Source organism: Rhinatrema bivittatum, chromosome 1 (genome assembly GCF_901001135.1).
Source record: "Rhinatrema bivittatum chromosome 1, aRhiBiv1.1, whole genome shotgun sequence".
Taxonomy (NCBI): Eukaryota; Metazoa; Chordata; class Amphibia; order Gymnophiona; family Rhinatrematidae; genus Rhinatrema; species Rhinatrema bivittatum.
Window position 1 is genome coordinate 810,071,744 of NC_042615.1, and position 27,074 is coordinate 810,098,817.

At 44.7% G+C, this 27,074-nt stretch overlaps 1 protein-coding gene across 1 annotated transcript in view; it reads left to right on the forward strand.

The window, feature by feature from the left end:
- Positions 1 to 27,074, forward strand: part of DNAI1 (dynein axonemal intermediate chain 1) — a 730,814-nt gene that overhangs the window by 437,797 nt on the left and 265,943 nt on the right. Inside the window, exons 15-16 of the mRNA XM_029581328.1 lie at positions 850 to 937; positions 12,572 to 12,651. Coding sequence (XP_029437188.1) covers positions 850 to 937; positions 12,572 to 12,651 — 168 coding nt within the window. The remainder of the gene's footprint in view (positions 1 to 849; positions 938 to 12,571; positions 12,652 to 27,074) is intronic.

Sequence of the window (27,074 nt, forward strand, 5' to 3'; positions counted from 1 at the left end):
GGAGGGCGGGAAAACCGGCACACCAAAACAACCCTAAAACCCACCCCGACCCTTTAAAACAAATCCCCCACCCTCCCGAACCCCCCCAAAATGTTTTAAATTACCTGGGGTCCAGTGGGGGGGGGTCCCCGGCGCAATCTCCTACTCTCGGGCCACGGCTGCGTTAATAGAAATGGCGCCGGTGGCCCTTTGCCCTTATCATATGACAGAGCAAAGGTAGCGCCGGCGCCATTTTGGTTCCTGTCACCCGATGTCACGAGTGCAGGAGATCGCTCCCGGACGCCATTTCTATTAACGCAGCCGTGGCCCGAGAGCGGGAGATTGCGCCGGGACACCCCCCCCCCCCAACTGGACCCCAGGTAATTTAAAACATTTTGGGGGGGTTCGGGAGGGTGGGGGATTTGTTTTAAAGGGTCAGGGTGGGTTTTAGGGTTGTTTTGGTGTGCCGGTTTTCCCGCCGATTTACGATTTGACGATTTTTTAACAAAAAAACCCATGACGATCAGATTTCCCTCCCCCCAGCCAAAATCGATCGTTAAGATGATCGATCACACGATTCACATCCCTTCTAAATATCCCAGCAAAGTTAGCTGGATAAGTTTTTCTTGCTAACTTTGCTAGTTACCATGCTTACATTTGGGCTGATAGCTAGCTGGGTAGTGGCTAAAATTTACCCCTAAGTCACCGTGGTGTTTCTCCATATGATAAGTAAACATATGTACTATAATGATAATATCCTTCAGACACCACCACTGCATCTGGCACTATTGTCTGGCGGGAGGAGGAGAAAGGTTAGTTCAAAGTATGAATTATTGTTTGAATGATTTCTGTTGAAATCTCCTCCTGCAGAACGAGCTGGTTTATACAGATATTATCCGCATGACAGTTGAAGGATCTACGACAGATAAACCAGAGGCACTACAACTGCATGTGATTGGTGAGATTTTTAACCCTTAATTTTGTCAGTTAATTACACTCACTAAAATTCTAATCATTCACTTCAAAGAATTAAAAGGGAACACACTTTCCCTTGACTTTCCCAAATAATATAGATTCTTAAGTTTATCATTACAAACTCAGTAAGTATCTTATTGGGAAATCAAATTGAAAAACTACCTGCTGGTTGACAGTGCTATAACAGAGAGGTATATTTTCTTGAGAGGTAGAGCAAGGGAGGATAACTTTCAAACAAATGCGCATAGCGGCATATCCATGCATATTAGGCCACGAGCATATGATATATGTGCTGTTACAATGTTCGGCTTGCAGGAAGGCCCCACAAGATGGCTCACTTACCACTGATGCATCTTCAATCTGCATGTGGCAGAAACTCCTCTCCAACCTTCTAGAGCTGCACCACGTAGCTCGCACACCAGTGCAGCATTAAGGCCCACCATGCTTCTTCTCCTCCCAGAGTTTGCTATAGACACGACCACATGGTGTGCACCTATGTTTAAAGGGCCCAGCGCAAGAAACCTGAATCCAGCTTCTTCCAATGATGTCACCCGCTCATACTACTTAAGACAGCCTTGAACTATCAGTGGCACCTGAGCAGTGGGTCTTCTGCCTTGCAGTGCACATTGCCTAGTATTCCTGGTTCCTGTGTCCTGCATTCCTGTTTCATTGTCCAGCCTTGTCTTCCAGCCTTACTTCATCCAGCCTGGTCTCTCTAACCTTGTCTTGTCCAGTCTTCCTTATCCAGCCTTGCTTTGTTCTGCTCGTCTCATCCAGTGTCTTCTGTGTGTCTTCATCCACCCTTGGCCTGACTCTTTGGATCTTGACCTTATGCTTGAACCTGATCTTGTTTGCCTGCCACCTGGACCTGACCTCTTGCCTGGACCTGACGACGATTGCCTCTTGCCTGGACCTGACCTTTTGCTTGGACCTGACGACGATTGCCTCTTGCCTGGACCTGACCTTTTGCTTGGACCTGACGATGATTGCCTCTTGCCTGGACCTGACCATTCTTGTTAGCCACCTGCCCGTACTTTGGCCTTTCTCCAACTCCCTTATTCTGCTGCCTGCCCTGACCCCAGTGTTCCTTTGGACTCTAGTTCTCTTCACCACCCTAGGGATCCACCTAAGACCTGACAGTAGCCAGATCCCAAGGGCTCAACCTGCTGGGGAGGCAACTAGTTTTGGTGAATCTCCAATTTGTCCCACTATAGGGCACATCTGCCAGCTACCGACATATGCCTCATAGGTTCTCCTACGAGGCTGCATCAACCATACCACAGCACAAAGGGCTGACAGCCATGCTATCCTTCACACTCGCATTTTATAAAATACATATATTGCTACCTCGCAACATACCATGTATGTTTATGTGCGAATACATGCAATGCATTGAAATCATATATATCGATGCATTGAATGCAAATACGTTTCCTACCTATTTAAAAAATATACGCACATATATTTAAACATGAAAATAAAGTAGGACTTGCTTGCAAAAGTCCCAATTTACATGCATAAATTGACCCATTTTAAAACATACCTCACGTAAAAACATTAAGCTCATAAATAAAATTAACCAGTTTAACAATTTGTCCATCAGTTTGTGCAGTCCTTCTGTAGGTCATCGAGACCCTCCTGGTTCTTTAGCCTGAGATCCCCCAGTTTACCCAGACCTCCCCCACCCAATAAACACGTTTAATATCACTAATTCCAGATAATTTGCAAATGTAAAATCTATGTGAGTAGGTGTATTTTGAAATAGCAACTTATAATCATAAGTGTTGCTCCTCCCTGGAACACATCTAGACTATCTCTTTCTTACATATATGTGCACGAGAACGTGAAAATGTGCACGTATTTTTTACTTATATAAAATACAGAATATGCAAGTAGAGGCTACTTACGCTCGTATGTGCTAATTTATATGCATGTAAAGTTTTGACAATTCACCCCAAAAAAGGGTCATGATGGTTCAGACCAAGATCCATTGAGCCCAGCCTTCTGTCTCCAACAGTGGCTAGTCCAGGTCAGAAATACCCGGCAGATCCCAAATAGTATATCTGTTTCACTGCCAGGGATAAACACTGGCTTTCTCAAGTCTTCCTGGCTAATAACTGTTTATGGATTTTTCCTTTAGGAACTCTTCCAACCCTCTTTTGAACCCCACTATGAGGTGAATTTTAAGAGGCACGCAGGGGCGCACATGTGCATGAATTTGCCAGCTCGCGCACATGGATGCATGTACCTGTGCGGCTAACCGTGCGTACCTGTGCGCAAGATTTTATAGTGACGCTTGCATGTGCACACGAATGCTGCCTCTACCACGTAAGTGGAGGGGATTTTATAAGATATGCGCCAACAAAGTTAGCAGGTTCCCCAGTCCAATCCCAGTTTGCTCCAGTAAAAGAGAGGACATCCTAAACCCCTAAACTACTTATCCTCCCTTTTACCCTGTTAGCCCCGAACCTTAAAACCCTGCTGACTAGCCTCTATTTTTTTATTTCACAACTTACACGCCATCCATAGCAGGAGTAAAGTTACGTGGTAGTGGACTCCAGTGTGCGTTTGTGTGCGCAAATACTTATGCACTGGGATCATGGTACAGACCCGGCCCACCCATGTCCCGCTCATGCCCCTCCCAGATCACGCCCACGTCCCATCCTTTTTCCCCAAAAATATTTTTGTGCTTGTAATGGAAGATACGCGCGTAGTGCGTGCCTTTTAAAATCCACATGGCGCACCAGCCCAAGTCATGCGCGTATCTCCCAATTTTCACACACACAGAGCTTTTAAAATTAGCCAGTATATTAGTTGCCTTGACCACATTTTCTGGCAATGGATTCCATAGCTTGATTGTGTGCTGAGTCAAAAATACTTCCTATGATTTGTTTTAAATCTGTTGGTTATTAGTTTCATGGAGTGTTCCATAGCAGTATTGATATTTGAAAGGGTGAATAACTGTTCCTATGTACTCATTCCACTCCACTCATGATTTTAAAATCTCAATCTCTTTTCCAAGCTAAAGAGCCCCAATCCGTTTAACCTAAGAACATAAGAACATAAGAAAATGCCATACTGGGTCAGACCAAGGGTCCATCAAGCCCAGCATCCTGTTTCCAACAGTGGCCAATCCAGGCCAAAAGAACCTGGCAAGTACCCAAAAACTAAGTCTATTCCATGTTACCATTGCTAATGGCAGTGGCTATTCTCTAAGTGAACTTAATAGCAGGTAATGGACTTCTCCTCCAAGAACTTATCCAATCCTTTTTTAAACACAGCTATACTAACTGCACTAACCACATCCTCTGGCAACAAATTCCAGAGTTTAATTGTGCGTTGAGTAAAAAAGAACTTTCTCCGATTAGTTTTAAATGTGCCCCATGCTAACTTCATGGAGTGCCCCCTAGTCTTTCTACTATCCGAAAGAGTAAATAACCGATTCACATCTACCCGTTCTAGACCTCTCATGATTTTAAACACCTCTATCGTTTCCCCCCTCAGTCGTCTCTTCTCCAAGCTGAAAAGTCCTAACCTCTTTAGGGGAATGGAACAACTCCCCTATGAGGAAAGACTAAAGAGGTTAGGACTTTTCAGCTTGGAGAAGAGACGACTGAGGGGGGGATACGATAGAGGTGTTTAAAAGGGAGTTGTTCCATTCCCCTTATCATTTGTAGCCCTTCTCTGTAACCTTCTCCATCGCAATTATATCTTTTTGAGATGCGGCGACCAGAATTGTACACAGTATTCAAGGTGCGGTCTCACCATGGAGCGATACAGAGGCATTATGACATTTTCCGTTTTATTCACCATTCCCTTTCTAATAATTCCCAACATTCTGTTTGCTTTTTTGACTGCCGCAGCACACTGAACCGACGACTTCAATGTGTTAATCCACTATGACACCTAGAACTCTTTCTTGGGTTGTAGCACCTAATATGGAACCCAACATTGTGTAATTATAGCATGGGTTATTTTTCCTATATGCATCACCTTGCACTTATCCACATTAAATTTCATCTGCCATTGGATGCCCAATTTTCCAGTCTCACAAGGACTTCCTGCAATTTATCACAATCTGCTTGTGATTTAACTTACTCTGAACAATTTTGTGTCATCTGCAAATTTGATTATCTCACTCGTCGTATTTCTTTCCAGATCATTTATAAATATATTGAAAAATAAGGGTCCCAATACAGATCCCTGAGGCACTCCACTGTCCACATCCCTTCCACTGAGAAAATTGTCCATTTAATCCTACTCTCTGTTTCCTGTCTTTTAGCCAGTTTGCAATCCACGAAAGGACATCGCCACCTATCCCATGACTTTTTACTTTTCCTAGAAGCCTCTCATGAGGAACTTTGTCAAACGCCTTCTGAAAATCCAAGTATACTATATCTACCGGTTCACCTTTATCCACACGTTTATTAACTCCTTCAAAAAAGTGAAGCAGATTTGTGAGGCAAGACTTGCCCTGGGTAAAGCCATGCTGACTTTGTTCCATTATCCATAAGGGAGCTTTTTCATTACTTTTATCATTTTTGTTACCCTTCTCTGTACCTTTTCAATGTCTACTATGTAATATTTGAGATGGGGCAACCAGAACTTCACACAAATCTCAAGGTGCGGTCGCACTATGGATCTATACAAAAGCATTTCATATTTTCTGTTTTGTTCTCGATTCTTTTCCAAATAATTCCTAACATTCTATTTGTCTTTTTGACTACTACCACATACTGAGCTGAAGATTTCGAGGTATTGTCCACAAGAACTCTGAGGTCCATTTTCAGGATAGTGACTCCTAACATGGAACCTAGTATCATGTACCCATAGTTGAGATTATTTTTCCCTCCGTACATTATTTTGCACTTGTCCACATTAAATTGCATCTGCCATTTAGATGACCAATCCCCTAGTCTCACAAGGTCCTTCAATCTGCAGCTTTTTTTGAACAACACGAAACAATTTTGCATCATCTGCATATTAGGTCACCTCACTCATTGTTCCTTTCTTCAGATCATTTATGCATGTGCTAAATAACACAGGTCCCAATACAGACCCCTGAGGCACTCCTCTAACAGCCCTTCTACATTGGGAAACCTGACCGTTTAGTCCTACCTTCTGTTTCCTGTCTTTTATCCAGTTACCAATCCATAATAGGATGCTGCCTCCGATCACATGTCCTCCCAATTTCTTGAGGAGTGTCTCATCAGGGCCTTTGTCAAACCTTCTGAAAATCCACTGAAAGGCTGTACCATTAATTCCTCAGTCTGATAAATATTGAAAATATTGTGGTCCCCAGTATCAAAACCAGCGGTTAAGTTTAACAAGACTAGCTTAGAATAGTTTCCTTTGTTTAGTTCCCTATGCAGACTATTCACCAAAGCAAAATGAGTTGTTTCTGTCTCAGATTTTGGTCTGAAACCTGATGTAAGTTTATCTAATAATCTGGATTTGTCCAAAAGCTATTGCAGTTGAATGGCTACTACTTTTTCAGCTTCTTTCCCCATAAACCGAATGTTTAGCACTGGTCGGAAATTTTCCAACTTCCTTGGTCATAATGGGGTAGATTTTATAAACTTACGCACGTGCGTACTTTTGTTCGCGTACCAGGTGCGTCCCGGGCTTGCGCGCGCCGCCGAGCCTATGCAAAATAGGCTTGGCGCGCGCAAGGGGCTTTTTAAGGGTTACGCGCATAACTTATGCGCGTAACCCTTTTAAAATCCGGTCTATATGTTTTTTTAAGTAGTGGTTTCACCGCTGCAGTCTGCAACAGATTGGGCATAATCTATTTTTGCAAAGAGATACTGATTATTAGTGTTTGGCTTGATTAGATTCAACTGTTTATTATGTGTTGTGTGTTGTTTGTACAGCGCTACATACGTCAAGTAGTGCTATAGAAATGTTAAGTAGTAGTAGTACTCGGCTTGTTACTCTGTCCATTGTTGATTTAATCAGCCAGGGGTGGCATGGATCTGATGAATAAGATGTTGATTTCATTTTATGTACGATATAGTTTGTCTCATTTAAGTTATCTTCACAAAACTATACACCTAACAGGATTTATTGGGCCAAGGCTCATAACCTCTGGTTGTTTATAATTTCCCTTTTCTGGTGCGCTACAGATTAGATAGTGTATCAGAAAAAACTTGGCAAAGTATTACCATCAAGAAGTGCATTGTTAGGTTATTGTTGCACTCGGGGGTGGACCCTTGTCCTGAGGCAGTGGGAACCGCCTCCTGGTAGGGACCAGGAGGCAACTGCCCCCAGAGGGGCGGAGCACTGGAGGAGACAGAGGCTAGGAAGAGCTTCACCACTGGAAGCCCCGCGGTCCCCCCCGGGAGGAACCCATAGGGACCCAGGCCGCTTGGGCTTAGGTAGGCCTCGCAGAGTCTCCTGGGAGAGTGGAAATCCGGCGTGCCCACAGACAGAGGGGGAGCACGGTCAGGTTCTAGACTGGAGGTCAGGTGGAACAAGGAGGACCAGAATAGCATAGCTGATGACAAGGCTAGGAACAGAGCCAGAATCTAGAGACGAAGTCACGCAGGCAGAGGTCAAAGTCCGGGAATCAGTCCGAGGAGTGGTCAACAAAGCAGAGGTCAGATACCAGAGGTCAGATGAGGTCACAGGCAGGCTGAGCTTAGGAGGCAGGCAGCAGGCAGGCAAGTCGAGTAACAGACTTGAGTCAGAAGGCAGGCAGATCGAGGAACAGACTGGAATCAGAAGGCAGGCAGCAGGCAGGCAGATCGAGGAACAGACTGGAATCAGAAGGCAGGCAGCAAGCAGGCAGGTCGAGGAACAGACAGGAGTCAGAAGGCGGGCAACAGGCAGGCAGGTCAAGGAGCAAACCAAGGTCAGTACCAGAGAGTCAGTCCGGAGGTACTACCTGGGAAGACGGACAGACGTACAGGAACAGGAGGACGCTGGAACTAGGATGCAGGAACAAGGCAGGAACAGAACTGGAACAGAAGGATCCTGGAACGAGACTTGGAACAAGACTAGAACAAGATTCAAATGCAGTGACAATCTAGCAGAAACCCCGACCCGATTGCCAAGGCAAGGAAGTACAAGCAGGGACTTCCTTATAACAAGGAATCAATCAGGGCGCGCTGCGGAGCTAAGACCCACCCTTGGCCCTACAAGAGGCTGGGCGGTCCGCGTGCACATAGGCCAACACAGCCGAGGATGCCGAGCTCCGGCGTGAGGCCTGGTGCGCAGTGGAAGGCCCAGCGACCGCTGCTGTGGGATGCCGAGGCCTGGAAGTGCTAGCAGCTACCACTAGGGAGGCCGACCCAGGACCTGCCATGGAACTATGAAGGTGAGCAGGCCCGTGCGCGGGACAGGCTCGGATGGGAAACGTAACAGATATTTAATTAAGGTAGTTGGATTTATCAGCCTTCTTGCTATCCAAAAAGTCCCTTATGCAGTTCACTGCCATGTAAGTGATATAAATAATTTTTTTAGCCCTTATAATGACCTCAGAATAGGTCTTAGCACGAGCTTGACATTCATTTTATCAATGAAAGCAGAAATTAGTGGCATTTTCTTTCTTTACTAAAACCAACTACAACTGAGTAATGAGAACAACATTGTTTCTTTTTCCTTTAAAAGCTGTCATACCGATCAAGGTCCAAAATTGATAACCAGTTTAGTGATGAGAGATAGCTTCATTTTTTTGCTGTGTGTAGACCAGGTTTCTGGTTCTTTTCCCTGCTCGGACATATTTCCTCACACTAGCCACCCAAATAGGGATTCAAATCCTGGACATTCAGATGTTCTCTTCGTTATAGTACTTGATTTGTCTTTGTGTACTTAGAGCCAAGTACTTATTAAAGAGACAGGAATATTAATGAAGCCCATTTAATGGTGAGAGAGGGAGAGATTGCACATGTGGTGTCCATGGCTCTAGCCACCCTTTGCCATGTTTCCTGGTCAAGCTCAACTCTTTTGATATCCACATCATTTCTGGTCTTTTTCTGAGCCATTCCGACACCCCCCTCCCCCTGGCATTTCCAGCTCTTTCCTTCTGATATGTAACTTATCTTCCTTCCTTCCATTTGGCAAACCATACCATTTGTCTTCATCTCATCTTATGGGCCATCTCATCCACCTTCAGCCTTTCCCCTTTTTCCTTCCTGACCTTGTCATTTTTCTTTTCTTTTCTTTTCTCCACAATTCCTCCCGTTTGCCACTTTCTGCATTGCCATCTATTGTCAGTGGTCTTCTGCTTTCTTTCCCAAGCTACTTTCTCTCCTCCCTTTGTATCCCTTTAAGCTATTCCTCTTTCCTCTTCTTTACACACATTTCTGTACCACACACCAGAGCTACTCCCAGGCCTTTCAACCCTCTTCCAGCCAGCCTTCCTGCCTTCCTACACATAATAGTTTCTATCTCCTTTTTGCCACCTCTGTTGCTTTGCATAACTTTTTGTTCCTGTCTCTGTCTTCACATTCTTTTTCATCTTTCCTCCTTTGCTATTTTAATTGCTGATCTTGATTCCCCTTCCTTTCTCTCTCGATGAGGATCACCAGTGGTGGCCAAGCGTCCTGCTTTGTACAAGACAGATCTGTTTCCTATTTGCTCAGAGGTGGGTCAAGGCAATCTGCTACCTGAGGTGAGGAAAAAGATGGCGCCCGCTAGGCCATGGCACAGATCAAATGCTGAGGAAGTCAGGATGGCAGATGGAGTGCTAGTGATAATATTTCTGGGAGGCTGGCAACCCAGCCACACTCCTAGGAACTGCCTGCCTGCCACCCTTCCCCAGCATTTCCCCCTGGGGAAATGGGTGAGTGATATGGGTCCGGGTGTGATGCACTCTTTGTGGACTGGTGCAAGGTGAACCTTACAGCACTTTCCGCACCTCACCCCCTGTCATGGCCCTTCTCACACAATTAAAAGGGAAAGGAAGGGGAAGGTGAGCACAGTGAGTGAGAAAGGGAAGGGGAGGAGAGTGAGTAAGAAGCTCTCAATCACTCTCTCCCCCTTCCCTTCCTTTTCCTTTCACTGCCTTGCTTTGCTTCGCCTCACCACCTCCTCCGTCATCGAGATCTTCTTCTTGCCTGCTGAGGGTGGGAACCCCGCAGGCATGTCATCAAACCACGCCACCTCGGTTCTTTTCTTCTACTCGTGGGGCGTGAGAAGCCTGCTGGCACATCATCAAAACCATGCTGGTTTGTGTGGTTCTTTTCTTCCTGCCTGTAAGGGGTAGGAACCCCGCAGGCATGCCATCAAAACCACAACACTGGTGTTGGGTCTGGCTGCAGGATCAGGTGACCACAGCATGAATGTGTTGAGGGGCACTTTTTGCTGCCCCAAAAGTTTGTCACCTGAGGTGGCCATGTCACCCTCCCTAATGAAAGAACTGTGCCTGTATGTCCTGCTTAAGATAGAACAGGACGCCAATTGTCCTGTTTTCAGTCTGGCTGTACAAAGAAAACTAATTTTGATAGAATTTCATACATATGTACATGGGCAGCTCTAGAATATTGAAATCAAGGGTGCAGATGGTATGGTGCATCTCCCTACGCCTTCCTTCCTCACTCATTTTCCCTTCAGCTTTTTCTCTCCCTCTCTCTCCAGTCCCTCTTATCCTTCCAGGTTGGTTCTCACTTGGCCCTTCCCATTTTTCTCTTTCTCTCCTTCAGGTTCTCCTCTGTCTCTCAGCCCCCTTAAACATAGCTCTGTTTTACTGCTTAAGTTAATTTGCTGCCATCTCCTCTCCCTAAGGATCCTCTCTAAATCCTCAGCATGCACCAGGACATTCTTCATCTTCCCCAGCCCTCAGATACCTCTCTTCCCTCTCTTTCCCTTAGGGTATCTTCCATATTTCCCCTCTCTATCTTCTTCTTCCTCCTTTCTATCCCCCCAGTCCCAAGCTCCTTTTCAGTCTTCATCTCCTCTCTCTCAGGTTCCACTCACAGTTCTTTAGGAAGACTAATGGCAGGCCAGCAGGTGAGGACACTGTGGGGTAGATTTTTAAAGGGTTGCGCGCGTAAGATATGCGCGCAACCCCCGAAAACCTACCCCTCCCTCCCCTTGCCATAGGCTTGGCGGTGCGCACAAGCCCAGGAACACGTGCAAGTCCCGGGGCTTGAAAAAATGGGCTTTCTGGGGGCGGGGCCATGGGCGGGGTGCCGGCCCGGGGACATTCCGGGGCTGGGAACGAGGCCTCCGGAACAGCCACCGGGCCAGGGGGATGGAGAGCCGGCACGTGCAAGTTACGCCTGCCCAGAGACAGGCATAACTTCTTCAACAAAGGTCAGGGGGGGGGGGTTTTAGTTAGGGCTGGGGAGCAGGTTAGATAGGGGAAGGGAGGGGAAGGTGTGGGGCGGCCTCGGAGGGAATGGAGGAAGGCTGCTTGGCGCATGCAAGTTGCACAATTGTGCACCCCCTTGTGCGTGCCGACCCTGGATTTTATAACATGCGCAGATTTGTTCACGCCGGGTTGCGCGAACAAATCTACGCCCGCGCACATGTTATAAAATCGGGCATAGATTTGTTCACGCTGGGTTGCACGAATAAATCTACGCCCGCGCGCATGTTATAAAACCTGGCCCTGTGTGTGTTTCATCCCAATCCCTTTCGCTTCTCCCATGGCACTGTTTCCTATATGATCAGGAAGCATAGGAAGGGGAAGAGGCACAGCCACAGAGACTGAGAGAGTGGGTTTACTCTGTCCCTATGCTGCTGACCTGCCTATACTGCTGCTGTTCTGACTACGAGGGAGGAGGGGAGGTGAAGGAAAGTTGACCTTTTAAATGTGGCAATGATATGGCTTTTACCAAGGAGATGTTCTGTAGTCTGAGAATGTGTTAGTGACTCCCTAATCACACCCACTGCATATTTCAGGTACTAGCATTTGTTGATCCTGCAGTGTTAGCAGCAGCCGGAGGAGAAATGCTGTTGGCCTAAAATGTAAAAGTACTGCAATTTGTTTACATGCAAGAAGTTGAACAGTATGCATTTTCCAACTCATCACATTGCTGCTGTCAGCCTCACTGATCATATATATGAAAAGGTTTCTCTTATTTTGCATCTCTGTTGTATTTCTATATTTAATAATACTTATATTCCGCCTATTGCGAAACAATCGTACTAGGCGGGTTACGATATCATAAAATCAAGCAATCACCAAATACAGCAAATGATTAAAATGCATAAAATAAAAATCTTCAACAAACCTTATTTCATGCTAGCTATCAATGAGAACTCACTTACTCTAAGTTAAAAGGCTGCTTAAATAAGTAAGCTTTTAAATGATTTCTGGGAAAAAAATGTCTTCAATTGCATGCAAATTCTCCAGCAAAGAGTTCCAGAGCTTAGGCCCCATCATGGAAAATCTTCTTGATCGTGACATATTTAGTCTTATTTCTAGGAAAAGGTTTTAGTATTATGTGGTTCCAAATATGTAACAGTCTTTGTGAAGATTCAAGCTTTTTTTTTTTTTTTTTATCAAGGCTACAAAGAGTTTTGCTGCGTAATACAATTTTGCTTGCTAATTTCGTGATACTGATGTAGGTGTAAAAGACTTTCGAAAGTGGTGTTTTCTAAATCACATGAAAGCCCTTTGTTTGAATGATTTATCCACGTTGATATTTGACATTTTTTTGTTTAACAGGCTCTGGAACCTCGTTTGCTTTTCACAAACAGAAAGATCACTTATTCCTCGTTGGCACTGAAGAAGGCAAAATTCACAAGGTTTGTTGTATGTCCCTTTTGCACGACTTTATATTAAAGAGGAAATCGTCAAACGTTTTCCCATTGTAAGTGCAGACTTTTGAACATGCTTTTTATGTGGGTGGATTTTTCCTGGAAAACAGCGCACCTTGATTTGAATATAGAATCTTGGCACGGTGTTTTATGATCCCCCTCCTCCAAAGGTAGCTAGAAGGACTTGCATTGTGGACCAGTGTGCAGATTTGTAGGCAGATTGAGGGACGGCAGATTTCATACTGCAGATAAATGGCTATTCAGCCTTGTAAATGGCTTTGAGAGTTGTCCTATGCAGTGCTAAAGAAAAAGCAGAGCCTGTGTGAGTGTCTATCTAAGATGTGGAGTACTAAGGAAACTGTCCTGGAAAAGGAGTGATATCTAACAAGTGGGCATGCTGCATGGCTGACCGCTGAGATATGTCCTTAACAGTGTGAACGGAAATAGCAGGGCAGGCTGAATGGACCAGTTGGGCTTTTTCTGCTATTGCTATGTCCTACAGATTATCCAGCTGAGATGTGTTAAATCAGAGTAACTTCATCCATTTTTCATGATACGTGGACTGCTGAAATCTAGTGGAATTAATTATATATGATTGCAGACAAACCTCAAGTTGCTGGTATAATAAGCATGTCATAGCTGTTTAGCTGGAGCCCATAATTCACCCTACTTACATACAGTTGGTATGATATTCATGATTACAAATCATTGTTTCCTTTCTAGTCATTGCAAGCTCTATATACCGCATAACCATCAGCTTATCAAGCTGTCTTTACAAACGCATATCAGATGGTTTTATGGAAATACAAGGTATTTACATGTAAGTTGTTGGAATTGCATTTGAACATTGGAGATGAAGGTTAATGACAACGTCAGGTTCTTGGAAATGTTTGAAATCCTTCAAGTTAGTAACTTAGAATTCATTATTGGTGCAACTTTAGTATTATTAAAGGTGAATTTTAAAAGCCCATCGTACGCATTAATTAGGGGGTGCGTGAATATGTCGTTCTCGTGCACGCCGAGTGAATTTTAAAAGCTGCCGAGATAAGCACATAGCTCCCGGAGTGCGCCCATCGTGGAAGTTTTCAAAAAAGGGTGGGGGCGAGGGCAGGGCACGGGCATTTTGGGACCTGAACCTGAGTTGTGTGCGTAAATACTTATTTCTGCTGTGGATGACCTGTAAGTTAAAAATAAAGAAAAATAGGCAGATCCGCAGGGTTGTAAGGATCGCGGATAACTGGAGAGAATGAAGGCTATTAAACTAAGGGGGTTTGGAGGACCTACCTCTTAACTGGGTGAACTGGGGACGAACTCGTGAAACTGGGAATAGTGTCAGCGCGCCCCCTTTTTAAAAGCCCCTGATCTACGTAGTAGAAGCGGCATTTGCTCGCACATGCGTGCCCCCACTTAAAATTTGGCGCACTTGTGCACACAGCCAGGCTATTTTATAATATATGCGCATATGCGCATGCAAATTATAAAATAGCCGCGACCCTGGGCACAGGTTGATGCATATACACACATGTTGCCTGTGTCTTACTGCCTAATTACTAATGCTACATAAAGGCCCAGTGAAGTACAATGCTGTCCATTAGAAATTGTTTAGCACTTTTAAGTACATGTTCCAGTGGCATTGGGGGGAGCTTGGCCACAGAGGTGCCTGGCAGTAAAAAGGAGCTCTTCTAAGGCTATACAGAGTCGGAGGAGGGAACAGGATTTAAGCTCGTAAGTCTCTGATGGTTAAGACAGAGGCAGATGCACACACAATGCTGGTTAAATGCAAGCTCACATTCCTACTATCCAAAGGAAGCAGAGAGAGGAGCACTGGACTAAAAGGATTTTCTATGCCCTCACTGGCTAAAAGAATCAACAAGATTGGTAATGGGGTCAGTAAGTTTCCCCATATCCCACCAGCTGTTAGGAGCAGAGAGAGTAGCATCAGGTCAGTGGGAGTTTTTATGTTTGCCTTTAATTGTCATAAATAAATATTTCTTTAAAGAAAGGGTGGTGGATGCACCAAACAACTTCCCTTTGGGGGTGATGGAGATGAGGATAGTTCTGGAATTCAGACGAGCAATGGATAAGCACAGAAGATCTCTGAGGGATAAGTAGGGATGATAGAGCTGAGCAGGGAAGATATGGATGGACAGACAAGATGGGACGGATGGCCTTTATCTGCCATCATGTTCTCTGTTTCTTTGTAATTTTTGTTTATTGTTTTTATTGTTTATTGCATTTTGTTAACTGTTGTGCTCCACCCTAAACTATTTTTGGGATTGGCGGATATGAAGTATTAATAAATAAATTGTATATGAACATACAGTAACCTGAATTTTGCCATGAGGCTATGCAATCTCTTATGCTCAATCCCAGCATTCCATTTCTAGTTACCACGTTTCAATATAAACTATCTATGGCGCTGATGTAATAAAACCCACACTAAAATTGCAGTTAGATTTTAGTGCAGGGCTTATTTTATGTGGGCACTAAAATTGGTGGTCTCCATGGGATGCCAGCCAAGCGAGTCCATCTGGAAAGTCCTTTCTCCCCAGCACATAAAACTGCATCCAACTCTGGCCCAACTGGCCAGGCACTCCAGTCCTGGTCTCCCGTGTCGCTCTCACCTTAGTCCAGTGGTCCAGTCCAGCTGGCCTCCTCCAAGTCTATTAAGCTCCTCCAGAAAAAATATAAACATGCCATGGAACTCCAAGCCAAGTCAATGTCCCCTCTCCTCCTCTCCCACGAGAACTTACTGGAGAAAACTCTTCTTGGCAGGACTATTCCCTGACTGATCTCCGATTGGTCCTTTCACTGACTCATGTCAGGAAAGGACTAATCCCCTTTCAAGAATTCTGTCAGGCACTTGATATTAATGTATTCACTCCTTCATTGTCTGCCGATTGGTTCCCCTATTATCACATGACAATGAAAGGACCAGTCCCCTTTCAAGAATTCTGTCAGGCACTTGATATTAATGTATTCACTCCTTCATTATCTGCCGATTGGTTCCCCTATTATCACATGTCAATGAAAGGACCAGTCCCCTTTCAAGAATTCTGTCAGGCACTTGATATTAATGTATTCACTCCTTCATTGTCTGCCGATTGGTTCCCCTATTATCACATGACAATGAAAGGACCAGTCCCCTTTCAAGAATTCTGTCAGGCACTTGATATTAATGTATTCACTCCTTCATTGTCTGCCGATTGGTTCCCCTATTATCACATGTCAATGAAAGGACCAGTCCCCTTTCAAGAATTCTGTCAGGCACTTGATATTAATGTATTCACTCCTTCATTGTCTGCCGATTGGTTCCCCTATTATCACATGACAATGAAAGGGCCAGTCCCCTTTCAAGAATTCTGTCAGGCACTTGATATTAATGTATTCACTCCTTCATTATCTGCCGATTGGTTCCCCTATTATCACATGTCAATGAAAGGACCAATCCCCTTTCAAGAATTCTGTCAGGCACTTGATATTAATGTATTCACTCCTTCATTATCTGCCGATTGGTTCCCCTATTATCACATGTCAATGAAAGGACCAATCCCCTTTCAAGAATTCTGTCAGGCACTTGATATTAATGTATTCACTCCTTCATTGTCTACGGATTGGTTCCTCTATTATCACATGTCAATGACGGCTACTACCTGGAGATAATACCCTTATTCAATAAACATACACACGGTTAATGTGACTCCAACATTGCTCTAAGCTTCAACGGCAAGAGGAAATGTGGAAAAAAGGATTTGCATTCACAAAAAAACGGGGAGTAGCTTGCTTGTTACGGCGGCTACTACCCCAAACCAAATAAGCCTGATACTTCACTTTCAATGCATATCCAGCATAGCTCTCTGCTTCACGGCAGGGAGAAAGACTGATACTTCAAGCATATCCGCATAGCTCTCTGCTTCAACGGCAGGGGAGAAAGACAGTATTTCAAGCATATCCAGCATAGCTCTCTGCTTCAATGGCAGGGGAGAAAGTCTGATACTTCACTTTCAATGCATATCCAGCATAACTCTCTGCTTCAACGGCAGGGGGAATAAAGAAAGGTGGATCTATATACAGACAACAACCAACAAGGACTGAATTATTTAGTCTGGGTGGGCAGGTGGGCATGGGTGTGGCTTGCTCATTGCGGGCGGTTACTACCCTAACTAATTGGCTAGATATTTCACTTAGATGCAGTTCCAACACTGATCTCTCATTAATGGTGGGGGTGGAAGGGTGGGGGTGGAAGGGAAATAGAACCAAAAGGTTACTAAGATCCAAGAGTAACATAAGTATGAGGAAAAAAAAAAGTGCAAAACCTGCTGGGCAGACTGGATGGACCGTTTGGTCTTCTTCTGCCGTCATTTCTATGTTTAAAGGACCAATTCCCCTTTCAGAATTCTGTCAGGCACTTGATATTAATTATTCACTCCTTCATTGTCTGCCGATTGGTTCCCCTATTATCACATGTCAATGAAGGACCAGTCCCCTTTCAAAGAATTCTGTCAGGCACTTGATATTAATATATTCACTCCTTCATTGTCTGCCGATTGGTTCCTCTATTATCACATGTCAATGAAAGGACCAATCCCCTTTCAAGAATTATGTCAGGCACTTGATATTAATGTATTCACTCCTTCATTGTCTGCCGATTGGTTCCTCTATTATCACATTCAATGAGGGACCAGTTCCCTTCAGAGGCAGTCCTTTATAGAATTCTTGAAAGGGGATTGGTCCTTTTACTGACAAGTGTCATGAAAGGACCATTCGGAGATCAGTGAGGAGTAGCCTACAGGGAGGGGTCTTCTTTAGCAGGGGGCTCCTGAGAGGTGAGGGAGATGGCTTAACTTGGAGTTTCTATGGGCATTCCATGGCATGTTTTTTTTTTCTGGAGACGCTATTGGGGTTGGACGAGGCCACTGGACTTGACTGCTGGACTAGGCAGGAGGACTGACAACTGGGCCAGAGCTGGATGCAGTTTTATGTGTTTGGGAGGGAGAAAGGGGTTGCGAAGTCCAGTCTGCAGGACGTGTTAACGAACGCCTTCCCCCGAGCAGGTGTTAAATTTCCAGCAGTAGTAGGAGATGTTCTAGCAGTCTTCTGCTTAGGCATCTCCTTCACTTGCATTGCAGGGTATACTTTTTAGGCTGTTACCCTACAATTTGCAAGCACCTGCACTAAGCTTGCCATGGGTTTTTTGGCGCTAAAGCCCTTTACATACAAGAGCTATGTTACCCCCTGAAAACCCACACTAAAACATGAGTAAAAACCCAGAGTAGGCTTAGCTCTGCTTATTATATTGGCCCCTATATGTTTTGTGAAAAAAATGTAGAATGTGCTGTCCAGATTGCAAGAAACTACAACATATATATATATGTGTTTTTTAAAGACATTATGAAGGAGAGTTCTCTGAATTCCTTGAAACCTGTTCTGCCACTCATATGTTGCTATGTTACAAAAGCCTATGGGGACAAATGAGGTGACTGAGGCAACATTTCAGGTGAATGTATATAGATAGCTTGCTATGAAAACGAGTGTCTCCCTTTGATAATGTCACTGTAATAATTACAATAAATTCTGAGTTTACTGGTTAAAAGCCTTCTTCACTCAATGCAGTTTCTGCACATGACTCGAGCATGGATTACAAAGCAGAAGATGTGCTCTTTTGGAGAGCAGATGTGATTTTTGTCTAGAATGAAAGCAAGATGGCAATAACCAGCTTACTGTCTGAAAGCATCAGCTACAGAAAGAAGACATGAGAGGATAAAGGGGTAATAACGTTTTGAAAGGATTTGAAAAACCCCAGATTTAAATATTTTTGACCCAGCAGTTTCCTCCTGCTCTTTTGGGCTTCCAGGTCAATAGGAAGCAGGGCTGGCGCCAGGAACCTTCATTTGCAATTACCCCGTGATTTGTTTCACCAATTTTATATCCCCTCCCAACTTACTTGGCAGCAGCAGTCCTCGGCTGGGAGCCATGCACCAGGACTCTTTCGGGAATCCTGCAGTCGTGGGCCCTGAATCTGAGCATGAGGGGCAACGATTGAGTGACGCCTGGATTCTTCCTCCTCTCAGGGGCTGTGAACGCTGCACCCACAAAGCAGAATCCCTGAGTTGGGAATAAAGACCGAATCTCTCTACACCATCCCCAAGTACAATTTGGACAACTTTATTTTTATTAGTATAAGCAAAATGAAAAGCTACACTACAAAGTAACAGGCCCTCGTGAGACTCTTAAGGCTCTACCCATGCCACCAGTCATATGACATTTTAAACTTATGGGAAAATGAATGGAACAAGTGGAGACAATATCAGTTTGAGACACTGATACTATACAGTTTGGGTTTCTGCCGCATAGGGCATGACTAGTTGAAACTAACTTGAAAAGGAAGAGAAAGCCGTTATCTGTTCATTCCCCTTGAAAAATATGAAAATTGTTTAGTGCCACAGGCAACAGAAAACATCAAAATGTAACAGGCAATCGCCAGTACCCTCTGCATTGGAAATCACATAATTGCTCAGCATTTATGGGCCATGAAGCACAATAGCAGATTGCATTGTTTATTGGCGAGTCTGAGTTTAGATTTAGAGGCAGTGTACACTTCAGCCATCAACTTTGGAAAAAGTGGACAACTTTGATGGTGAAACCTAAAACTTCGCTAAACAGCAAGAACGCAACTTCATAGAAGGCACCTTCTTCCGAAGGACTTTATTAACATCTCTCTATTTAACAGGTGATTTGTTTTTTTACTTTGAAGTGGAGTACACGGAAAACGGTTACTTCAGGAAAGACTTGCGCATACTGCTGTGGTATTCTGCTAGATAGGGAGGGGCAAAGCAACGCCAGTCCTCAAGAGCCATATACAGACTGGTTTTCAGGATATCCATAACAATTTTCATCAGATATATGGGCATACCTTTGTTCTAGAACATTATTTGATTATCCTGAAAACCAGATCTGTTGGTAGCTCTTGAGGAAGGGAGTTGCCGACCTCCAGGCTAAAGTTTGTAAAAGCAGTTCACCATACAGTGGACACATACCTAGATGACATCATCCTGATGGCGCTTTCTAGGAGCATTCTTGGCGATCTTTCTGAACACACAACGCGCCTCAGCTCTTTCATTTTCACAGGACGTTGGACTCATTTTGCTTAGCTGCATTTTTTTTTTTAGCTCCACGGGGCTATTTTTCATCTTTGTTTTATTAATGTGTCCTAGCATTTTTTCTCTCAACTTTAGATTGCATGGTGCTTCACAACAAATATACTTTTAGCCATATTGTGGGGAGACCATTCCAGAGGCATGTTATGGGCAGGACTGGAAATACTGTGGGTAGATTATATTTTCAAATCTACATGTTAGTTTCCATGAAAAATCTGCCTGTTCAAGAAGTAGGTGCAGCAGTCTGTACACTTTGTACTCACAGCAAATTTCAAACGGAAAGTCCATGTGTAAAATTGCCCGTTTTCTCTGCTGCCAAGCAGAATTATATCTGCCACACAAGTGGGTGACAGCGTCTGATGGAGCCAAGAAGGAGAAAGTTCTCTGTTGCGCTGGAGGTGGACCCTTGGCCTGGCGCAGGATTGGTATGGCCCTCTGAGGGATCCCAGAGGGTGCCTGCTGCCAGGAGGCCGGAGCACACAAGGAGACAGAGGCTGACAGGAATTTCACCAATAACAGCCTGGGGACTCTGCGAGTTGAGCCCTTGGATTCCCGGGCCGCCTGGGTTTAGATGGGCCTCTGGGGGTCTCCCGGAGAGATGACGGAGAGGTGTGCCCACCAAGAGAAGAGGTGCGTGGCTGTCAGCGAACAGGCGAGCTAGACCGGAATATAGAGTACCGGAGACCACGGGAACAAAGCAGGAACTGAAGGTCCTCCAGGTAGAATAGGCAGCGCCTAGTGATCCAGCTCGAAGCAGGCGGACCTGGTGGTCACGGGAGTACCAAATAGAGTGTCCGAGTGGAGCTCAAGGGTCAAAGCCAGGGCATCTGTCCGAGGATGGTCAGCCAAAGCGAGGGTCAGTTCCAGGTATCAGTCCGAGCGTAGTCAAAGGCAGGCAAAGATCAGTTCCAAGAATCAGTCCAAGCGTGGTCAGAGTCAGGCCGAGGTTAGTACGGGGTATAAGTCTGAGGGGTACAACCTGGTTAGCAAGACAAGGAACAGGACTCAGGAACAATGAAACTCAGGAACAGACGCTGGAACATAGGAGGACCACGGGAACACAGGAGCAAGGCAGGAACACTGGAACAGGCACAGGAACACTGGAACAAGCACGGTGCAAGGAACACAGGAACAAGGAACACAGGAACACTGGAACAAGCACAGGAACAAGGAACACAGGAACACTGGAACAAGCATAGGAACGAGGACGGCAAACTAGCTTCATACTGAGGTGATGACCCGATTGCCAAGGCAAGGGACTGAGGTGCAGGCCCTCACTTATATACTGAGGCTATGTAATGTCACCAGGACGCGCCGCGGAGTAGTTTCCCGCCCTTGGCCCTTTAAAGGGCCGTGCGATCCGTGCGCGAGTGTGCCTAGGGGTGGAGTCGAGGCAGCGGAGGACGCTGAGCCCCTGCATGGGGCGAGGAGCAAAGCCTGGGATGCCGAAGCGCTGGAGGCAGCCAGGGACACTGCTGCCCTGAGCCGGGGGCGCAGCCGACTGGCTGCGGCAGCGAGGGAGGAAGGCCCGGGACCTGCACAGCTTGGAACAAGGTGGGCAGGCCCGGGCACAGCCCTAGCGCGACCAGGATACGCAACACTCCCTTAGGGTATGTGCGTCCCTTCCTGGGCAGTCTCCTCAGTTTGTTTCTTTCCATTCCATTAAAAAAAACATGAGGTCAAAATTTAAAAACCATTTAGGTGGATAACGAAAAGTTCCCACAATATGGCTAATTACCATCCACTGCTTATGCATGCATTTCACCCAAGGCCACAAGTTTGTGGAGCTGCACTCTCAGAGGATAATTTCAGGAGAATATGTAAATCAGCTGTGAGTGCATGCACACCAAGTCATGCATGTATTTTATAAACTGTGTAGTGGGAGCTGCACAGTTTATAAAATACCACCTTTGCCCCGAAATTATGTGCACACATTTTAAATTTAGCGTGTCCAAAACGCGCGTCCAACCCTCCCGAAACTAATAGCGCTCATCACATGCAAATGATTGTTGATGAGGCTATTAGCTATTCGCCCCAAATAAAAAAAAAATGTGTGCCCGAGCTGCACATTTGTGCACTCAGAAATTAATGCCAGCCCAGAGCAGGCGTTAATTTCTGAGCGGCCCAAAAAAGTGTATAGAAAAGCAGAAAATATTACTTTTCTGTACATCTTCCAGCTTAATATCGTGGCGATATTAAGTCGGAGGAACCAAAAGTTTAAAAATTTTTTAAAAAAAAGGTTAAAAAAAGAAAAAGTTCTGGTGGTCAGGTTAGGAAAAGGGACGCTCAATTAACAAGTGTCCATTTTCCTAATCCCCTGGCAGCCACCTCTCTTGGACTGCCAAGGAGGCGCTAGGGGCGCGCAATTGTCCCTGGAGCTTTAAATATTGTATCGCACGTCCAGGAGAGGAGGATGGGCGCGCGTTAGGAAAGCAGGCACTCAACACTGAGCGCCCGCTTTCCACACGACTTTACTGTATCGGCCTGACTGGCAGGTATTTTATGAAGAATGCAAGTTCGCCACTTATCAAAATGCTTATAATCATCAGTCCACTGACACCGCCACCAGGTCATCCACTCTTCTGCCAGTTCACCTAGACCCTTTACCACTTTGCCCTGGCTTCCCACCCACAAACTTCAGACAAAAGACGAGCGCCATTTCACTTTCTCAGCTCAGCAGGAGTAAAAGCGTGTATTCCACTTACAAACTACTAACGTGCGTGCAAACTACCAAAGCCCACCACAGAAGACCCCTAACCACCGTTTTTTTTTCATTAACATTTGTGCACAACACTCTAGTACTTCAGGCCTACTTCAGGCTTTTACAAAATAGTATTTCTGTGCATACATGCTTTTTACATGCGTGATTTTTAGTTTTACATGCTGAAACCTTTTGAAAATTACTCCTCAAGGAATTTCTGGAGTCACCTGTTGCCTCAGCTTTGACTGAAAAAAGAAAGTTAATCTCTATGGAGGGCCCCTCACCCAAAGTAAAAAGGGATAGCTCCTCTCATACTCTGCATCAAGACTCAGTACCGTCACGACGCAAGTGCCATTCCCCCTCCAGTAAAGAGGCTGGTTAAGTGCACTCTTTGGCACTAAGGATTTCTGGTGCAATTCTGAGCAGCACTGATACAGAAAGGACCAAGAAATCTGCTACAACACAGGATGCAGAGAGGTTGGCATGAAAGCCAATGCTGTCCACTGAGTCTTTCCTTGGTGCAGAGATACCATTGGCACCACTGACCAGTAAAAGTGCTGTTGCCTCCTTGGCACAGAAATTGCATAAGTGCGAAGCGTCTACTATCAGCATCAAAAATTCCAAGTCAGTGCTGATTCTGATTGCAGAATTTGACAGCCCTTTCCCCATCAGTGTATAAGGGATCTATTGGCAATTTATAAAACACGTGGAAAGACTTTTTAAAATAGCTCCTCCCACTCTCTTAGGTCAACCAGAAGATTTTCCAAATAGATGGGTAGACTTTATGAAAAACTATTTTCAACCAATGCCAATGTTGCCTTATCCTCCCCCATTAGAGGAAGTGAACATTATTTTGGACACAATAGCTATCTGATTAGAAAGCCAGTCCATTATTAGGCCTCATCAGTGCAGAGATGAATCCTAGGTTCATTCAGAATCACAAGATTCTCTCTCCAGATAACTTGTACACTAAATAGCCTATTGAATATTGGCCTCCATGTCTTTAGCAGGGGCTGATTGGCCTATTGGGGGATCGGGCATCCCCCGGTGGGCCAGTCGCTCTAGTCACGTGGTCTGCCAAGCACGGCCATGACAGAGCCGCGTTCGGCAGACCACGTGGTATCTCCTGGGCCGGCCTGGGCGGCGAATCCCCGGGCCGGTCATCATCAGGAATCCGCCGCTGGTCTTTAGCATCTTTTTAAATGTCGTAGCATCTGATATTAAATGTAGATGTTCAGGCATTGTGTTCCAAAGAATGGGGCCTATGACTGACATTGTTTGATTCCTGATTCACCCAGATGGGCCTGGGGAATTCTGGGAACTACCAAAATCCTTTCATTCCATGATCTCAAAGAATGCTGTGAGGTATAAACATGTAATGATGCCCCTAACCATATAGTGTCATTGATATTGAGAATCATATGTAATAAAGTCAAAATTTTAGAATGTGGTAAATACTTTTATATTAGCCTTCCTTCCTGTATCGAGGAAGGTGGATCATTATATTTGAGTTCAGCTGTCTCTGGGATATGAAAAGGTCCAGCTCCCTCACCAATCTGAAGTGGTAGAATTGGCCTAAAAGAGAGAAAAGTGTTCCAAGACTAGTTCCAACACTCCTCCCCGTAAAGATGCCAGTGTCCTGGAGAACATGGCAAAGAGATTGTTTTCATGGAGTTATGCTAAGTTCCAAAAAAGAAGTTCATCAATTGCATATGATTCAATATATGCATTTCTGTCTAACAAAATTACAATCTCTGGCTGAAGCTCTTCCAGTGGATAAGGTGAGCTGCTTTACCCCTGTGATTCAGGAGGCTGAAGACTGTAGTAAACATTTAATAAGATCCGCATGTGATGCAGTTCCACGGGGCATGGGATAAGCACTATGGGTCCCTAAGGCTAGAGGACAAAAATGAAGAAAAGAGTGCATGAGGGTAATCCGCTTAGTGCGACAGTTATTACCCTTATCAGAAGCATGGGGATTACAACCTCTTTATCGGCGACGTGGAAGAGGGGAATTGGATTCATATGGCAAGCAACCCAGGCCCCGATTTTTATGATCTGGGGGGTACTGATATGCAGACATAAGGGAAAAACACACGACTGCTTCTACGGCCAAGTCCAAAAGCAAAGCAAGTCAGCATTGCCAGAATTTTCTGGAAGGCTCCTCATCCAGTAAAAATGTTGCTAACAGTAACTTTTTTATGGCTTTGACAGTTGTTTGGTTTTTTTATTGTAAATATTTCTATCCTTATCATAAGGATTGGGGGTAAGTGCATGGACTACCCTTAAGAGAAACCAGGGATGACCTACAAGGCAAGGTAGATATTACCATGAGAAGCTTGCTGGGCAAAGGATGGACCATTTGGTTCTTTTCTGCCATCATTACTATGTTATGATGTTATGTTACTATGTTCTAGAACTTCAGCAATGACCATTTAGGCCAGAAGGTAGCCAGGTTATGCACTTCTGGACTTTTTGGGGACATACATAGAAGAAAATCTCATTGGCAAAAAAGTAAGAGAGACATGGACGTTATAAATGATCACTGTACAACTGTCCTCAGGTGTGTACTTGAAAAATGCTCATTTTATTTTTTTGTTTCATTTTTCTTTTTTCATTTCATTTGTTGTTTATTTTGTTTTGTTTCATTTATCAAAAACAAAATAAAATGAAAAACAAAACAAAACGGTTCCCTGCCCATTAAAGCAACAAAACTAATAATCCCCTTCCAGGCCCTTGGACTCCTTCCTACCATTCAAGCCCAGTTCTTACCTATCGGCAGGTCTTTAGAGGCAGAAGCAATCCCTGTCCGCTCCTGCACTGCAATCTCTAAACAGCCTTTCTCAAGAGATTGCTAGGGGTTCCACGAGAGATCATGACTGAGAAAACTACTCATTTTTTTAACTTTGCGTGCCATCATGCCATTCATAGGAAAGCAATGAACATTTTGCTGCAGTTTTCAACTTCTTACATGTGTGGGCAAGCTTTTTCTTGTTTAACAAGCATCAAGAGTAAGGACAGAAATCGTCATATTTCAGTTGAAGATGAAATGTGCTTATCTCAAGTTCTGTTATGTCACAGATTTGGATTCCTGGTAGGCAGCAGACCTCTTTGGAAAGCATCTCTGGTCTGCAGATGGGTCCTTCGTCCCACATAGAAGAGTCATCAATAACAAACACTTACCTTCCTCTTCTTGTGGTCTCTGGAGTGCTGTACTGCCCCTCTTCTGTGTGTTACATATCTTCTTACTCTACCAGTGATTCTAGTCCTGCATATTGGAGTTGTAATGGAATTTAATGGGGCTTAGGAATGGTGTGCTCTCTGCTGCTAGAAGTGATTATTTTCCAGTTTTAGTGTAAATGTATGCAATTCGTCCTTGTCCTTTGCTTCCTCTATCTTCCCCTCTAGCTTGCTTTTATCATGGACTTTGAGTTCTCCATGTATAATCTGTCAGTAAAACCTTCATCTGCCTTGGTTGCACCTCAGCCTAGCCTTGCAGCTCCCTTATTTACTCTCTGAGAGATTTATGTTTTTGATGTATTTTCATTCTCCAAGGACAAAATATTTTAAAATAAATAAAAATAAACAAATAAGCAGAATGGCAGTCCTCACAAGTGGGTAACATAATACAATGGAGCCCAGTCCAGAACTTTTATGTCAAAGTTTCGAGAACTTTCGACTATTCCCCGGGCATATTCAGGTTGATATGATGTCACACATCCATGAGTGGGCCTCTTCAGTCTCTTCTTTTCTGCTGTGACAACTGATTGCAGATCTCTCACTCTCCTGGTTTTTGAGATTTTATTGCTCTAAGAAAAGGCAGGAATCATTCATTATCGGGGCCCCATGGTCTTTTCTCCCTTGTTAGTGTCTCTAGCTAAGGTTTTTTGGTTGTGTTTAGTAAGTTTTCATGCCATTGTTGCACCTGGTCACTGAACTGAAGGGCTTTGACCGCCATTGATCATCAAATTTGATTTTGTTTCTTTGTTTTTTCTTCTGGTCATGGATAAGTCTACCATTGACATCAAGAGATGCCCCCTGTGCAACAGTCATGTCTATCAGGGACTCCCATGATAGATGTGTCCTGTGCCTGGGAGCATCACTTCAGAACCCAAGGTGTAACTGATGTATGACCATGACCCCAACGGAGAGCCAGTCCCATCTGGTGGTCATTGAAAAGCACTTCAGGCATCATGAGTCCCTCCCATCAGCATCGGCATTGAAGATATCGACATTGGCACCTAGGGACCTAGAAGCTGCACTAGATGCTGGTGATGCATTGGCATCAGGACAGCTTCAAACTCCCTTAATGTCAAGCACTGGGAAGAATGGAAGGGACAGGCTGTCCTTTGACTCTTCTTATCTGAAGAAGCATCAACATCGGTTTCCATTGATGAATGATGCTGGCAGTAGGGACATCCTAGCTGCAGTTTTGAATACTCTAAAATATTCCCGCAAAGAGTAAAGCTCATCTTCAAAGCATTCCCGGGAACTACAACAGTCTCCAAGGGTCCAGGTGTCTGCCGTCAGCTACCCAGGAAGACATGGCCTGC